The sequence below is a fragment of the Numenius arquata genome, chromosome 2 (genome assembly GCF_964106895.1).
Source record: "Numenius arquata chromosome 2, bNumArq3.hap1.1, whole genome shotgun sequence".
Classification (NCBI taxonomy): Eukaryota; Metazoa; Chordata; class Aves; order Charadriiformes; family Scolopacidae; genus Numenius; species Numenius arquata.
Genome location: NC_133577.1, coordinates 71,655,304 through 71,672,308, shown reverse-complemented (window position 1 = coordinate 71,672,308; position 17,005 = coordinate 71,655,304). Strand labels below are relative to the sequence as shown.

General features: G+C 49.9%; 2 protein-coding genes across 2 annotated transcripts in view; one reads left to right on the top strand and one right to left on the bottom strand.

The window, feature by feature from the left end:
- Positions 1-2,833: 2,833 nt before the first annotated feature.
- On the bottom strand, positions 2,834-3,490 carry ASCL1 (achaete-scute family bHLH transcription factor 1). Its single transcript, XM_074169043.1, has one exon. The coding sequence runs from the start codon at positions 3,488-3,490 to the stop codon at positions 2,834-2,836; it is 657 nt and encodes a 218-aa protein (XP_074025144.1).
- A 9,498-nt stretch (positions 3,491-12,988) lies between these two features.
- The window catches only part of PAH (phenylalanine hydroxylase), a 38,715-nt gene continuing 34,698 nt past the window's right edge, over positions 12,989-17,005 (top strand). The window contains exon 1 of the mRNA XM_074168048.1: positions 12,989-13,030. Within this exon, the coding sequence (XP_074024149.1) occupies positions 12,989-13,030 (42 nt within the window). The remainder of the gene's footprint in view (positions 13,031-17,005) is intronic.

Below are 17,005 nucleotides of genomic sequence, written 5' to 3'. Positions count from 1 at the left end.
AAATTTCGCCTTTGTAACAGAATGAAACATTATTCTAATGTTATATTCATAGCTATAAATTACTCGCTACACTTTCTTTGCATACCTTATCTGTACACTTGCAAAAGTGTGTAAATAAAAAAGGAGATGCTGTAAAGGGAGAGCGGATGGAGGCATATAACGGTTATTATTTTCATAACTAAACATTAGTTCCACGAGCGGTTAAAACAATGAGTGTTTGTGCTGAAGTAATGAGGGATTTCTTGACCCCACCGTGTCCCGTTCCCCCGTCCCGTTCCCCCCTTCCCTCCTCCCTCCTCTCCCCCCACCCCCCCCCACCCGATTAAATCACATATTGATCATTTCAGGGCGTGGGGGAAAGGGGACAACTGTGTATATACTTTTAAAGCAGTGCAGAAAATACATGGAGACGCACGCGTATATGTGCCCACTTACGCATATGCCTGTGTGCGTGTATATATAATTACACATACATACACACACAGAGAAAATTCCGGGGTGCGCCGCCAAAGTTTTTCCCTCCTCGTTTTGAAAAACAGCGCAAACTCGACTGCACATTTATAGCAGAAGCCAGATCTTTTTCAACACTGGCTCTCCCCGGTCTTTGTTGTTTTGGTTTGGGGTTTTTTGGTGTGGGGTTGGGTTTTTTTTTTTGGTTTTTTTTTTTTTGTAAGATGCATTTTGCGCTTTGCTTTCCGCTTGGCTTGGTGCACGCAAACTGAATTTGCAAGTGATGTAGGAGCCAGGCGAAAAGGAGAAGGCGAATTCTGGTCACGTCCTTGCTAACTGACAACAAGCAGGCTAGCCAAAAAAAAAAAAAAAAAAGCGGGGGGGGCAGAGGGGGAAGAGTCCAATTTCTTTTTGAGTCTTGGTAATTGGGTACTTTTACAGGCAGATCACGCTATTTGGGTAGAATAACAAGCTTAGAAAGACCAGTGTCTCTAAGCTACCACCCATTTCTACTACTTTATTTATTTATTTTATTTTATCTCCCTTCGCCTCTCGCTTCCCGTCTTCCCCCGACGGTTTTATTTATCCAGCCACTACCTTTGCAGAGGCAACACAGCAGCCCGTGTTTTCGGTGGCGGCGGCCGTGCCTTCCCCCGCGTTTTTCTGCCCCGTTGGGTCAGAGCTGCGGAGGAACAGGGTCACACCGCCGAAATGCGGGATGGAGCGCCCTCTTTTTTTAGGACTTGGGCTTTGGGGGGAATTTTTTTAATGTGCAGTGATTTCAGGAAGGACAATGCAATCATTAATCACCCCCTCGCCTTTGGATTTGGATACGTATTTGCGACACAGAAGGGCAAGAAAACAATGGTGATACCGCTAGATCTTTGCATATTTATATAGAGATAGATAAAGATATATATGTTACATCCATCAGATACAAACACTCCATATGCAACTTAGCTCCGGCATAACATCTTTTAACATTTTGTCCTTACATTCACTGTTGTCAATGGCAGAAGGGAAAAAAATTGCATGCAGTAGGCAGCCGATCATTTTAATTAAAAAAAGTTTTATTACGAAACTATTTTGTATAAAACAGAGTTATACAGGACCTTTGTAAGTTTGTAATAAAACAGTAAGAAAAGGCAGTGGCATTAGGGGGTTTTGTTTGTTTGTTTGCTTGTGTATTTTTTTTTCAAAGGCAGCATATATAAACAAATGGCTACCATCTTGCGTTTGGACAATAGCTGCATAAACTTTGTTCACTTTGAACATTGTTTAATAACATTATTAATACATTAACAAAGTTTCTATAAAGTAAGACACGTTGGTGCTAAAGTACATCTGGAGGAAATCCAAGTCCTTTACAAAACCACATACAAAAATGGCAGTTGTAAGTTAACGTCGACTACAAGTCTAAACATGAAGAGGTAATAAGCATTACATATTAAAAAAAGTATCAAGATATACACATTTTAAACCATTTGTACAAAACCTCTATAAATCTCTCTCTCTCTTATGTACAAAAATAGCTTAATATATCCCCAAAACTGGGTAGGATAGATACAAATAGATTTTCTTATAATAAAAAAATTCACAAAAAAAAGATTGGAAGCATTCTATGATGGAAACGAGAGGGAAAGCTCGTAGCGAGGGGAGGGAGAGGCGCGGGGACGTGGGGGACGGGGCTCCAGGGGTTTCTTTGAGTACAGCATAGCTTAATTTCCACATCTCCACAAACATCGGGGAACTAACTTTGTCCACAGAATGATGAACGCCAGTCTCTGAAGGGCCGCGGCGGGATGCGAAGGGGGGGGTGTGGGGGGGTGCCTTTCTGCTGGGGAGGAGGAAGAGCTCCTCCGCAGGCCGAGGAGCGCAGCGCCCTTCCCCGCGGCTCATCCGCGGGATACCCGCTCCGCCGGGGAGCAGTCCGGGGCGGGCGGCGCGACGGAGTGCAAAGGCCGGCCGGGCTCCGGGGCTGGGGGCGGCCGCCCCGACCGCCCCCGCGGCGCGCAGCGCTGTACCCGCCCGCCGAGAGACGTGCCCGCACCGCCCTCCGACGGCGGGGGAGCGGGAAATGCAACAGGTTCTTTTTCTGAGTGGATTTTTGTCTGTCTTTCTGTATGTGATATATTTTTTTTTCCCCTTTTGCAACTGTCCTGTAACAATAAAAGAGAGAGGAGATCAGAGCCGCGCCGGGACCAGCGCACCGGAGACGCTCGTAAGTACTGCGGGGGCACCCCGGCTGCGCCCCCCCACCCCTCCCCGGTGGCTGTACCTCCCGCTGCCCCACGTCGTCCCCGTCGTCCCCCCCCCTCCGCCTCTCCGCGGCGCCCCGGCCCTCCGCGGGCGCGCACCCACCTGCGGCGGGGGCCACCGGCGCTCAGAACCAGCTGGTGAAGTCGAGCAGCTCCTGCTCCTCGGGGCTGAGCGGGTCGTAGGAGCCCTCGTCGGAGGAGTAGGAGGAGACGGGGGAGCCCGCCATGGAGTTCATGTCATGGGAGTAGCTGGGCGAGATGGTGGGGGACAGGACGCCGGCCTGGAAAGCGGCGCTGACGGCGTCGTGCTCGTCGAGCAGCTGCTGGAGGGCGCGGATGTACTCGACGGCGGAGCGGAGGGTTTCCACCTTGCTCATCTTCTTGTTGGCGGCGCCGTTGGGGACGTGCTCCCGCAGGGTGGCGAAGCCCAGGTTGACCAGCTTCACCCGGTTGCGCTCCCGCTCGTTGCGCCGCGCCACGGCCGCCGGCTGCTGCTGCGGCAGGCTGTACCCGAAGCCGCTGAAGTTCAGCCGCCGCTTGCAGCGCATCAGCTCCGGCGAGGCCGAGCGCTGCCGCTTGGCGGCCCGCGGCCCCGAGGGCTTGCCGCCCGGCGAGGGCTGCCCGCCCGCCGGGCTCAGCTGCGGCGGCGGAGCACCCGCCGGCGGCCCCGGCGGGGCGGCGGCGGCGGCGGCGGCCACCGCCGCGGCGAAGAAGCACGCCGGCTGCAGAAAGGGCGGCTGCCCGGCGCCGCTGGCCATCCTGGCGGGGCTACCGCTGGCCATGGGCGCGGGGGCGTCCTGCGAGGCGGCGGCGCCCGGTCCCCGTCCCCCCCACACCAAAAAAAAAAATATCTAAAAAGAGGGATAAAAAAAATAATTTGCGGCTGTCGGTTAAAAAAGAAAAAAAAAAAAGAAAAGAGAGAGAGAAAGAAAGAGGCGACGAAGGGTAAGGGGAAAGGGGCAGCCGGGACCAAAGGGAGCGGGCGGCGGAGCCGGGCGGGCGGCCGGGGATGGCGGGCGGCTCTGCCCGCCCCCCTCCCTCCCTCTCGCCCTCCGTGCGGCGGCGGCGGCGGGGAGGCTCGTGGCGCTCGCGTGTGCGCGGGCTGCTTTGCAAAGCCCCTTTTGCAAAAAAGTGGCTGGGGATTGTGTCTCTTATAAGGGGGCGGGCGGGGGGCTCGGCCCCCCCGCCTCTGCCACACGCGCGCACACACACACACACACACACGCACCCCCCCCTCCGCCCCCCTCCGCGCTCACACACACACACAAACGCTCTGCACCTTGCGCCTTACACACACACACACACACACACACACACACACACACACACACGCTCCCCCCCCGCCGCACACACGCGCGGCCCCGCCTCCCCCCCCTCTTACTCCCCCCCACCAGCGTCCGCTCCCCCCCCCCGTCCCCCTCTCTCCCCCCGCCCCTCGCGGGTTTGTTGTCGCAAGTGCGTGCGCCCGGCGCGTGCCGCGCTCCCGGCCCTGAGCAAACACCCGCGCCGGGGCGGCGGCGGCGGCGGGCGGGGCGGGAGGCGGCGCGCGTGGGCCGCCGCGGGGGGGGGGGGAAGGAGGGGGGCGCGGGGAAGCGGGGGGAGTCGCGTCCCCGTGGCTAGTGCAGGCGAAAAGCGGGGAGCCCTGCCCGGGGAGAGGGGGAGTGTGTGTGTCCCCGAGCGGCGTTGGCTGCCGTGGGGTGCGCTGCTGCGGCGGGATTCCGGGGGGAGGCGGAGTGGCTCCCGGGGGAGGAGGGGTGCGGGGGGCAGCCGCGGAGAGGTGCGGGGCGTCCTTTGCGCCGGCTGCCGTCGTGGCCCTGGCGGGCTGGGGGCGACCTTTGCGGCACCTGGCAGGGTCGGGAGGGGAGGACCGCCGGGCCGAAAGTGCTGGCCACGGGGGCGTCCCGTGGCGTGGGCAGGCGAGCCGTTGCACGCCCACGGGAGATGTGCGTGTGCGCATGCAGCCGGGAAGGGAAGCTTCTCGGTGTGCGGGACCGCGACAGCGCGGTTTTGTCCTGGTCCCTGGGAAGAGCCGCGATGCCCGGTACTGTTTCCTCCGGTCATCAGGGGCTGCGAGCCTGAGTCCCGTGCGTGTCCCGGGGACTGGTCCCCTCACGGCAGCCGGAGCCCCCTGTCCTGGGCGCCGCGCACGCCCGGCGGGCGGCCTGATGTCTCTATTAGCTTGCGACAACGGCGGGCAAACCGGTGCGGGGGTTTTGGGGCGTGCTGCTCGGAGCAGCAGCGTGAATTGCCTCGGGAGAAGTCACCTTGAGTTACCCCTTTGAAATGCCAAGTGTCGGGGCGAACCTGTCTGGGGAGAAAGGATAAAACCCCCTCGGGTTGGTGGATGGCACCCGTAAGATCTGAGTGCCACGCTACTGCCACCGGCACGGGGAGGACGTTTGTCTCAGAGAGCAGCATAAAGTTCTGGGTGTGCTCAGCAGAGCAAGCAGATGTGGGGTCAGCTCTCCCTTCACTGCCAGAGCCCGTTTCCCAGGTCACACTGTCTGCTTGCTGGTCCGGGGAAACTCTCCAAGCCTCTGCTGCCTTCCATGGCACCCTGCAAAGTAGGAGCAGGTCGCCACCTTTCCAAGCGGGCAATTGTTTGTAAGTGAGCAGTTGGGATGGACCTGGCCTTTGCAGGAGAAATGACTCCTGCCCGGTGAAGTCTCGCTTGTGGCTCAGGGCCAAATGTGGAGAAGCAGTGCTGAGGTGGTGAGAGTTTGAGGCTGGCATAACTTGGTGGTTGCACCGACCCTGGGGGCAGTCTGGGAGACATGGCCAGGCTCAGCAGTGGGGCATGCTGGTGGCCCTACTGTTGGCATGAGCAGCAGTGAGGACCTTCTCTCCCTGCTCTCTTGCCTTTCACTTATCCACATATCTGTGCAAGCCTTAACACATTTTCTGCCTTCAGCTCTGCCTCACCTCCACCTCTCTCTGCACCTTTCCACTCTGAAAATTCAGAGGTGGCTGGTCTCTAACCCCCTAAAAAAAGCAGAGCCATGATATGACAGTCTTGCCATGGGTGAGATGATGGTTCTAGGAAGTCCTTGGCAAGTGGATTTCATCCCTGGTGCTCAGAACAGCCCTAAAGCACGGAAGGAGGAGATATGCACAATCCCTGTTCAGGTTTCAATGGAAATGAGTGCAAAAATAAGACCCGCTCTGCTGCTGCCTCCATTACAGCAGGCTGGAGCTGCAGAGATCGCTTCTCATCTGCCGCTGGATCCCTGACCCTGGCTGGGCATGTGAGTTCAAACAGTGATAAGCAGCAATGTCAGATGGCAGAACCTTAAGGTGCACCTGCTAACTAGTCTTTTAATAATTTTTAACATGGCAGCATTTAATGCACACATATGATGAAGAAGGTGAAATAGTTCTGTCTGGTCTAACCCCTGCCATATTTATTTCAGGGCCCTCTTCACTCGTCACTGAGTTTCTTTCTGATTTTTAACCTACTGTCTCATTGCATGTGAAACATTGCATGAGTCTCCTTCCCTGGAGATATTAACACCCCCCCCGGATACATTACTGTCCAGCCTGCTCTAGGTGAACCTGCTTTGGCAGGGGGGCTGGATTAGATAATCTCCAGAGGTCCCTTCCAATCCCTACAATTCTGTGATTCTGTGAAACACATTAAATGATTTTAATCTCTCTTGGGCAGGACAGCCAGACCTATGCAGGATAAAACACTTGGTTTGATTTTCTGTGTAGGGAGCTCTCCTTCTTCAGTTCCAAGTCTTCTGGATGGTTTGTTCAACACCCCTTGTCCGACATCAGAATTCTCTACGCTGGAAATAGGTATTGCCTCATCAGCTCCACGCTGTGACATCACAGGAATAATGAACAGTAATGGACCAGCACTGCAATTCGCATCACAGTGCTTTGGGAAGCAGCAACAGAAATATCAAAATAATTGCAGCCCTGTGAACTATATACATATTTAAACAGAGTAATTATTCTGGAGCAGCCCCACTACCAGAACTGGTGTGGAAACGTAGGGAAATTCCTTCCCTTTTTCCCTGAAATGGCAGAACGAGAGCAGAGTTTATGGGTTCCTCCTTCTCGAGTCTCAGAGGGCTCTTAAAAAGGCAAAAGACGCGAGTCCCAGAGGTCACCGAGTGTAACTCGCATGTAATTTTGCCTCCGTGGCTCTGTCCCCGGCTCCGGGGCCCGGGGGGGTGAGGGGAAAGGCAGAGCCTTTTCCTCCCTTCGCCCAGCACGTCCCTCGCCATCCCCTGCCGCCGGGGAACAAACTCACCCCTCGCCTTGTCCGAGGTAATGCCAATCTTGCCAGCTCCCCTCTCTGCTCACTGTGCAGACTAAAGGGTCTGGGGCTGCCAGATTTATAGATAATAAATATTGTTCCAGGGTCCCCTGCCTCCACCCACTTGTATGCACAGTCCTGCACCTGCACTTTGAAATTCTTAATTCTAACATAATGATAAATAGCCCTTGCGCTTTTCATTGGGCATTGTTTTTTCCTTTTTTTTTTTCTTCTTTTTTTTTTTTTTCTTTTTTTAAATCTTGAACTGTCATTACTTTATAGTGGCTTTTTTGTGTGGCTAAATTGTAGCCACACTCATGAGGTCTTTTGAAGTCTTTGCTTTTTTTTTTTTTGCCTTTTTTTTTTTTTTTAAACTTTGGTATGCTTTTTTTTCCCCCACTCCTTTTCTTTTTTAAAGGCCATTTACGTTATGATTAAATGCCGTCTTGGAAAAGCAGAACGAAAGTCGTTAATCTATATAGATCTTCAAAGAATCGATACATTCGGGACTTCTGTAGGATTTGTTACACTCCATTTTGTTACAGTAGGCAGCTCGTCTGGATTTGGGCACATGTGTTTCTCTCTCTCCCTTTGCCCTCCCCCTCCCCTTTCCAGCTTCCCCCCCAAGAGTGAAAATAAAGTAAAAGGTCTTTCATGGTAAACAAAACCAGCTTATTCTCCACATAGAACACATGAATAGCTGGAAAAAAAACTTACAATAAATGGTGCATTTTTTTCTCTGCTGGGTATAGCATTCAAGATCAGTCCAGTATTCAAGAAGCAGTCCATTTTTTGCTCAGCAAGAGAGTTTAGAAAAGAAGCGTGGGGTCTATTCAAGGATCTTTTCCCCCTTCACAATTGCTGGGCTTTATGAAACCTATCTTCCATGCCTTGTCAGAGTATTTCTGGGGACCAATTAGTGCTTTGTTGCAAGGCTTCTTTGCTGAATCTTTGAGCAGCAAGAAAAAGCTCTCTTGAGTCTCCCTTATTTTGACTATTTCAGTCATTACTCAGTGTAATAATTAATATGACAACTGGACGCTGAAGTTTGTATAGAAACACCTCGGCTGCAGGAGAGAGCGTGCAGTGGGTGGTAACAAGCTACAGATCAGACCGAGAAGCCACACACACAAGGAAGAAAAAAAAAATGAGAGGGAGAGAGAATAATGAATGAAAAGAAAGAGAGAAAGAATAAAGATAAATAAATAGTTGGCGCAACCTGAAGGAACATAATACAGACTTGGAAGGGGGAAAAAAAGGCAATTAGGAGGGAGGGGAGGGCGACCCCAGAGAGGTAAACTTATTTTGAAACAGTTTCTATGTGAATATAATTTTCAAAACTTTGCTATTTTCAGAAGGCAGGAAAGCGATTTTTCCCTGACGGCTAGTTCCTTCGGCTAAGTCATTTTCAAGGAGCATCTGCCTACACTTTGCATACTTGATGAACTTTAACGTCTCTTCCTAAGCCTCCCTTCATAGAAAGAAGGACTTTGAGCATTAAACCGTGTTCGTGAGTAATTGTTGCCTATCCTGTCCGAGGCGGACGGAGGCTAGTTCTCGAGATAGCGAGTTGTAAGAGTTTCTTAGCGTTGTGTCTTCTACGAGAGGAATACAGCCTGTCCTCCAAATGAAGAATTAAAAATGACGTTTGACCAGGGACACTGTTGAATTCTTCTCGAAAGGCGTCTTGGGATGAACACTCATCACTTTGCAGACATTTCTTGGGCTGCCAATTAGGGCATAATAAATAATTAGAGGTTTTAAGCATATTAGATACAGCTCATGCTAATGAGCTACATCAGGTCTTGTGCTAACCTGAAGTGACAGTTTGCATATAGGGGCTGCAAAAAAAAAAGAAGAAAAAAATCCCAACCAGCAGCCGGGGCAGTCCGTAACCCCCTCCCGGCCTCGGCCCCAGCCCGCTCGCCCTTCCGCCTCTCCCGCGGGTCCCGCCGGGCTGCGCGGCGCCCCTGACCCTCCGCGCCCGCGGAGCGGGGCCCTTCGCCCGCCGGCCCCGCCGGGTGGCCCCGTTGTGCGGCCACGCGTCCCGCGTCCATCACAGCCCCGGGGGATAAATCACACCGGGCTGACACCCGCCCCCCCCTCCCTTCCCGCCCCCCCGCCTCCTCCCGTCGCCACTTTTTGGCTGGGGGGTGTTTTTCCCGGCGCCTCCGCGGTGGCTGTCCCCAGCCAGGAGGGGTGGGAGGGGGGGTTGGGTGATGCCTTCCGCAGCCTGGGAGGTGGACAGCTTCCCCCCCCCGCCGCCCCTTATCCCCCTCCCCCGGGGGCAGCCGGCGGGGACAGCTCCGTGTCCGTGTGCCCCCCCCTCGTCGCTCGCCGTTCGGCGGCCGCTGCCGTGAGGACACAGTGCCACCTCCCGGCCACGCCGCGCTCCGCAGGGAAGAGGACGCTGGGGAGATCGCGTCAGGGGAGGGGACGGGGTGCGGCCAAAAAAGCATTTAACAGCGGGCTGCAGGAGATGATTCTATGATCCTATGTCGGGGACCCTCGGCTCTGCAAGGACGGGGGATGTGGCTGGGCGGTTTTGCAGCCGCGGTGTAGAGCTGGGAGTGAGGAAATGGCACTTAACGGAGAGCTGAGGCACCCGGAGACCTCTGGCAAGTGCATACACAATATGGATAAGGGGGGACCCTCCCTGTTCCCTGTCATCTCACACACATCCCTTGAGATCCTCACTTGGGAATTTTTCAGGAGCTTCTGATTTTACTAGAAAAGCTTCTCTCCGTTGCTTACTGCTCCCTCAAATCGACTGGGACATCCTGACGCAGCAGGGCAGGCAGGGAGCCACAAGCCAAAGGTAGTCCCGGTGTCTGTGCACAGGAAGGGACATCCCTGCCCACACCAGAAAACACACAGCTCCGGGGAAGCCGCTGCTCTGCAAATACTGGCTAAAGGCAGAGGCGGGAAAGAGCAGTCTGAAAAGCAGCCAAAGTCCGTGGCCCTTTGAACTTGCATCATGCCGGCCAGGGGAACGAGCCAACTTTCAGTGCAAAGAGCCCTCTTAGTTGTGTCTGAGCAGCACAGCCAGGAATGGATGTGTATGGTGTATGTGTATGCCTGCCCCAAGAAGGTGTGTATTTCCAAGGGCAAAAAGGTGTTTTTAGATGGAGGTGATGTGAGACATCAGTGCAGATCTGCATTTGGTTGAAAGGAGTTGGGTAGCACAGTGCTGCAGCAAGAGCCCAGAGCAGGACTAGTGGACCCAAAGCTGAGGTGCTCACCCAGAGTACGGGGAATCAGACACACGGGGCAACTTGAAACCCAAGTGGAAATCCCAGTTAGCAATGTCACTGCAGGAGGATGAACCTGTACGCTGAACTAATACTTCAAAGAGGACAGGGAAGCTCAGACAGTTTGGACTCTGAAATGGTCCAAAGTAACCAGCACTGATGCAATCGTGTGTTCATACTGTCATGGCACTGGACACACACACACACACACACACAGACAGCTCTGCTCCAGAACTAGAGAATTTAGGAATTCCTCCTGGAAAGAAGGAGCTTTGCTTACCCCAGCCAGTGCTTTTTGCGGCCAGGCAACCTCTGGCGGCCCAGACTGATTATACAGTGAACTGACGGCAGTCCACTGGTGATATTATTACGATTAAGTAGCAGTAAGGGTAACATAAACAGAAAAAAGCAGGGAGGAGGAGGCAAAATAGATAACTATGAGGATTTGGAACAAGCACTATTTTGCATACCCAGTATTTCACTTTGCTTTGCCGTTACTGTCAAGAGTAGAGTGAACAGAGGCTGTAATACATAAGAAACAGGATGGCAGAAAGGAAAAAAAAAAAAGACTAAATGAATGTAAAAGCCACAGAGAATATAAACAGATTGATAAAAGGCTAATGAAACAAGAAGGAAAAAAGAAAGAAAAAGGAAAGTGCAAACAAATGACAGAAAAAAGTAGTTTATTACTTTGGATGCCACAGGTTTTTTTTTGGCCAGCCTTAGGACATACATTTAAGCCTTTTAAAATCTAGTTGAAAAATACACCAGGTAGCAAGGCATGGTGTGTGGGGAAAGTAAACAAGACCAGTTGCTGGAGGCTCTCTTGTCCTGCACAGGGATTGCTATAATCAGTGTTGTCACCATCCTCATCTCACTGTTTGGGTTTTTTTGAAAGGTGGCCTTCAATGTCCCTATCATGGATAGGACTGTGCCTGGTGTTGCACAAACACAGGACAGAAAATACTGCCTCCTGTAGTGAAATTATTGGCTGAGCAGTTCAAAAATAGTAGTTTTTAAACTGCTGGCAGTTACTAAGGTTAACCTCCCCTCTCTCCTTGCCCCAGCGTGCTGGCACGATGTCAGCAGGACAGTGTGTTACGTGTGTATCGCATTTGGGTGCCTCCCTGGACCTGCCAGCCCATACCACAGACTTGCTGGTCACTTCAGAAAGTAACTTTCTACCCCCCGCGTGCAGCTGCAGGATGCTCAAACAAGCAGCTCTTCTGCAAAAGGTATGTATTCACACCCAAAAGCACTCAATTACTTCAGATGCACATTATGCAGGCAACAGTTTCACTGGGCTGGATTCTGACTCCACAGTCATGGGGTTCAAATGGGTTTGTACTGACATCCCTGAAAGCGGCTCTGCTCAGTTTCCCTACTGTGAGGCTGATAGGATTTAGCAGCTATTGGATTTTGTAAGTACCAATAATTCATGGTAGGTGTTTGTTAGTATTCACCAATCTGAGTTTGCACTAGTGCATGCAGTAGAGATTCCCTCAAGGCTGAAATAACTGTAAAGAGATTATTTCTCTATTCCACAGAATTTATCTTCATCACAAAAATATAGCAAGATTACCCATCTTGAGAGTTTGTCTCAGTACAGACCTCATCTTTCCAAATAGCAAGATAGATACTTGACCAGCTGGTTTTGTGGGGGTTTTTTTGTTTGTTTTGGTTTTTGTTTTTGTTTTGGTTTTTGTTTGGGTTTTTTTGGTTTGGTTTTTTTTGGTGGTGTTTTTTTTTTCACCTGCCCTCTGGTATGCAGCTGCAGCTTTCCATTATTCCTTCAACCCCTTTGGTAACTCTTTCTAAACCAAATCTGGGCTCTTTTATACCAACCCTTTACCAAACTTTTCTGAAGTAATTTGCACTCCCCGCCCTGTTCCCGTTGTAGCTCTCCACAGCTGACACTATATACAAGCACACATACATCTTCTGCAGTTCTTCTGCATCCTCCTGCCCCCTGGTTATAACTCTTCCCTGTTCCTTTTCTTTCTTTAGCTTCTTCCCTTTCTCCATGTCCAGACTGATATCCCAGTGTGAGGTTCATGCAGCTAACTCCTGTCTCACGCTTCCTTTACAACAGGTCTCTCTCTCCAATGTTGGGTGTGTGGAGCGATGTCTCCTGCTCTCTGACCTCTTGGATGCAGCCCAAAAGGCCCTACTAAAGGACCAATCCCTTAGCTGCTGCGCCGTGCCACAGCCCTCCCTGGCTCGTGTTTGGCATCTAAAGAGCAGATCCTGGACAACATCTGATCTCTGGTCACGTGGAGCGAGCCCCAGTGGGAAACCTACCTGAGGCTGAACATGGACGCAGCGGTGGGAATGGATGGGGGGAGGTTGAACCAAAGACGGCATGTTGACATGCCAAAATGAGAACAGCAGCTGATGTTGATCAGGAGGAGGGAGGCTGTTAATTTAAAGCATGCCGCTCGTCCACGTTGGATGCAGATAGAAAAGATATGCTGGAGAGTTGTTACGCGCCGGGGTGGGACTCTCAGGGGCCGGCTAGTGTGGAGAGGCTGGTCCATGTGCCAGGGGTGGGTGTGGGGGGGCGTGTAGGGAGAACGCCCCCTTGGCACGGTGTCCGGGGGGAGGGAGCTGGGTAAGTGGGGGGGGGGGCGGAAGGGGATGGCTTTGCCTTGCTTGCTCCACTTTAAATACCTTTGCACAGAGTTCTGGCCACTGTGGTAAGTTCAGAAGGCTTCACCTGCAGCAGCAAAGGGGCCTCTCTGTGTGGGCATTGCTGCCTCTGCAACATGGATGCGCAGCACTGCAAAACGAATGGTGACCCTTTCCAGGTAAGCGGTGGGGTCTGTGTGCCTGCTCATTGCGGGGGAGGCTGTATCTGCCCCTCTCCTGCCCCTCTCCACTCCCCGGCCCCCCGCCATGCTTGCAGATTTTGTCCCTTGCTCTCTCAGAGGTGGTCCGACTCAAGAGAAAACAACGTGCCTGTCTCGATGCCGTGCAGTGCCTGGTTGCCACCGTTCTTCCTCCTGGCAGCAGGCATACTTGTCTGTTGTTAATTGTGCCTGCAAAAGTGCAGTAGGAATGAAAAATGAACATTGCAACAGTATTCTTGCATATAGGGCAAAGAGAAGAAGCAGCAGAAAAGACCAGCAGCTAATTAGAGGTCTTAAACTTGTGTGATGAAAGCAAGCCGCTTACTTCTGTTAAAGGAAAGCAGCTGAAGTTGCATGCTTTTCTCATGGAGATGTGTTAAATTTTGGGACTCTGACATCCCCTTTTTTTAATGTTTACTGACTTTGAACCCTTTGCTTTGGGAAATACAGGAGAGTCCTGAAGCCCATGCTTTTCGATTGCAGGTGCTATAGCTACTGCAGGGGCAAGTGATGTAAACTGAGGCCAGCATGGTTAATTATTAGGACTAAATTCTGCATGTATGTGTTCCGTGCAATGCTGCTGAATCCAGAGACAAGCTGCAGGTGTGCAAAAAAGGGCTTCAGTTTCTACCAGCCACCTTAAGAGCAGAACAGCTAAGGAAGCCCGGTTTCCTACTGCATAGTGTGCTGAGGCTGAAGTCCCACAACAATTCTCTAGGGTCTCACCCTGCTACTTTTCCAAGTTGTATAACTGCTTGGTCCCAATGACACCTATGGGAGCATCTAAATGGCTTAAAAAATCTGACTTGGAGACTGGTTCCATTTTCAGAAGTAACTTAGGAATCTTATTTCCTTTGAAATTTTATTCCCCCACACACACTATTTTGTGTATCTAATAAGTCTGGAATTTATGACAGAGAGAGAGGTGAAACTTCCCTCTCACTGAAACTGCAAGCAAAACATCTTCTGGCATAAACAGTGTTGGAATTCATTCTGAAAGGCTTTATCTAACCAGCTCAGAAATAGATTAGAAGGCTGAAGCGTGTATTATTGACCTCCAATACTGCCGCATGTGTCAGAAAGGCAATATCAATGTGTGTGAAGTGGTTAACTAAAAATGCAAATTTGCATTGTGCTCAGGTAAACCCATCCTTGCATCTACACAACACCTATCTTTGAGATAGTACTGTGTCGAAGCATGGATGTTCACGTTCATCAACTGGTTCTTATTTTACTTCCTGAAAAAAAGGACCTGGAGGAAAATTAGAGCTTAATTTATTCCACAGTAAATTTATAAATCACATATACATGTCATATTGGCAATATTTCAATGACAATGAAACAATTTGTTCATAATCACAGTAGTAAGAAAACAGTAGACTACCGCAAAGCTTCAATTCCTCTCTATATGTTGAAAAACAAGAAATTAGAACTGAGAATGGAGAAACCGTGATCAACAGTTATACTATGTATAGGTACTACAAAAAGCTCAGCAATAAATGTGAGTGCCTGTGTGTATGTATATTACATATATTCATGTATATTACCTCCACTGTATATGTTGATGCATATTGTCTGCAGTATACATTGATGTATATTACCTCTATATATATTGATAAGAATTGGGTACTGGAAAAACAGTCATTGTACTCTTCTTTTCCCTTGCAATGAAAGCTGTCATCTGCATGGACAGACTCAGGCATGAACTAACATCTGTACAAAGTTCTTCCAGTGAACTGACTGCACATGTGGATGTGCAAGAAATTATGCAAGTATCGCTCTGTTTGCAGTATTGGTGCCAACTCCCTACTGCAATGTGTCTAACTTTTAAACCCCAACGTAAATCAATTTACAAGAGTGGGAAAATGAGCGAGGACAGATTGAAAGTGGCTGATCTCAACACATCAACGCTGATGACCAATGAGAATCTATCCGTCTTGTAAAGAAGGTTTTTAAGGCTTTTTTTGGTAATCTCACAGTATAAAGAGATCAATTAACATCAGAATTACCTTGCGGGACTTGAACCTTGCATTATATCCCCTGTATGTGTCCAAACCACAAATTCTTCCTTTGTCACACCAGTTCAAGTCAACCTGCCATAGAAGTTGGTCCTCATGACATGCCTTGGCAAGGGTATTTTAAATACATAACTGCATAGCTTTTAAAATGGTTTCAGTGCAGACCATGAAAATCAAATTCTTGGTCCATCAGGCAGGCACTGGTGTAGCACAGTTCTGTCCTTAAGATCAGTTTCAGTTGTGGTGGGGGAAAACAGAAGGGCAAAGCAATGCACGGACAGTATTTCAGATCACAGTTTTGGTTAGACTATCATAGAACTTCCAGACTACTGACATTCGGTTTGCCTTCTGAATGATTCCTGTTGTCATTTTCCCTTGTGGTTGCCTGAGGTATAAATGGGTTTCATTAGCCAGCTGCCACATCACTCCTTACTGCTTTTCCTCTTAGTCGCCAGCATGTAAGAGCTGGGTCAGCTCCTTGGCTGGATGAGGACCCAGGAGACACAGAGATGATGCGGGAAGCGTCACAGTTGAGCAGGTGACAATCTTTCCTCTGGTGCGTAAACCCAGTATTTCTACTACAGTTCCCACTAGAGGTTCCCCATAAAGGTAGAAAACATCTGGATAACCTTTGCAACCTCTGGAAATAAGGCCAGATAGAAAAATCTGTTGCCAGTCTTTGGTAATGAATTCTCAGGTTAGCAGCAGCCTTGGAGACAGCCTGAAGAATCAGCAATTATTTACTTTACAGAAGAAGGCCATTCCTTGTAACACTGCCTCAGAAAATGTAGTCCTACCAAGAACTTTATGGCTTCAGGACAGCTGGATTAGATTGTTAATTTGTCTGCTACAAAGACTGTCTTTTCTGAGGACAATATTTGGGAACTGAGGCTCTTTATGCTCTGATTTATATGTTAAATTAAGCAATAGCTATAATGAGGACAGGCTCTGACTGAAAATACTTCGAGTCAAGTTTTGGCCCAGGACTTGTTACATCAGTGTTGCCTGTGTTGCAAATGTCTGGTGTGATCTTTGAAATACCAACTGGGGCAATTTGCCCAAGGCCAGAAGATGTTAAAAAAACCCCAACAAATAAGGCGTTAATGTGGCTTCCAAAAGTCTGTGGTGTTTGTGCATCAAATTTACTCTGACATCAGAGAAATTAAGCTATTCTGGAAATCTCAGCAGGCACTTACCTGCCATGTCAGGTACCTGAATAATTTTGAAAATCTGGCCCCACTCCAGGACTCAGCTTCCTGTTTCCAAAGTGGTGAAATAGCGCTTGCCTACTTAACAGGGGTTTTGTGAAAAGAAACACATGCACTGAGACATACTAAAACATTCTGGTAATAAGAACCATGAAAATAATTAAAATAAACATTCTTCTTGCTTGGAAATACTGGAAATAGCCTTTTGGAATTTGCAGAGCAGAAAATCAATAAGAGAAAGGGAGCAAGCATAAATGAAAACATGTTTTGCCCTAACTGAGTCTTTACTCACTGTGGGATATAGGGAAGGTCTAAATGCTTGCTCCAATATTTTCCCTCTTTTTTTTGGTTTGTTATTTTGTTTTTAAATGACTTTCTATATCCCTCTTGTGAATACTACCTCTCCTCAGACTACCTGGAAGGTACTAGCAGAACTGAAGGGAAACACGGATCATGGCCTGCGTCCCTGCACAGAGCTCATCTACATTGTTCTGCTTAATCCTGAGTGTTAATGAAAAGAAAGCCCGAGGGAAGGTCTTTGCACTGTAGCTGAAATCAAAGTGCAGTAATGTTTCTAGTCATCCCTGAGCCTGATACATTTCAAAGGTGAAGCAAGACAGAGATGATACTAGACTATTTTCACGTCTTTTTGACTACCTGGCTCCCACATGGGCCCTAGTTTGAGAGAAGGGATTTTGTGTCTCAAC

Excerpts from the sequence above, each read along its gene's own strand:
- ASCL1 (XM_074169043.1), bottom strand. The coding sequence starts at position 3,490 with ATGGCCAGCGGTAGCCCCGCCAGGATGGCCAGCGGCGCCGGGCAGCCG.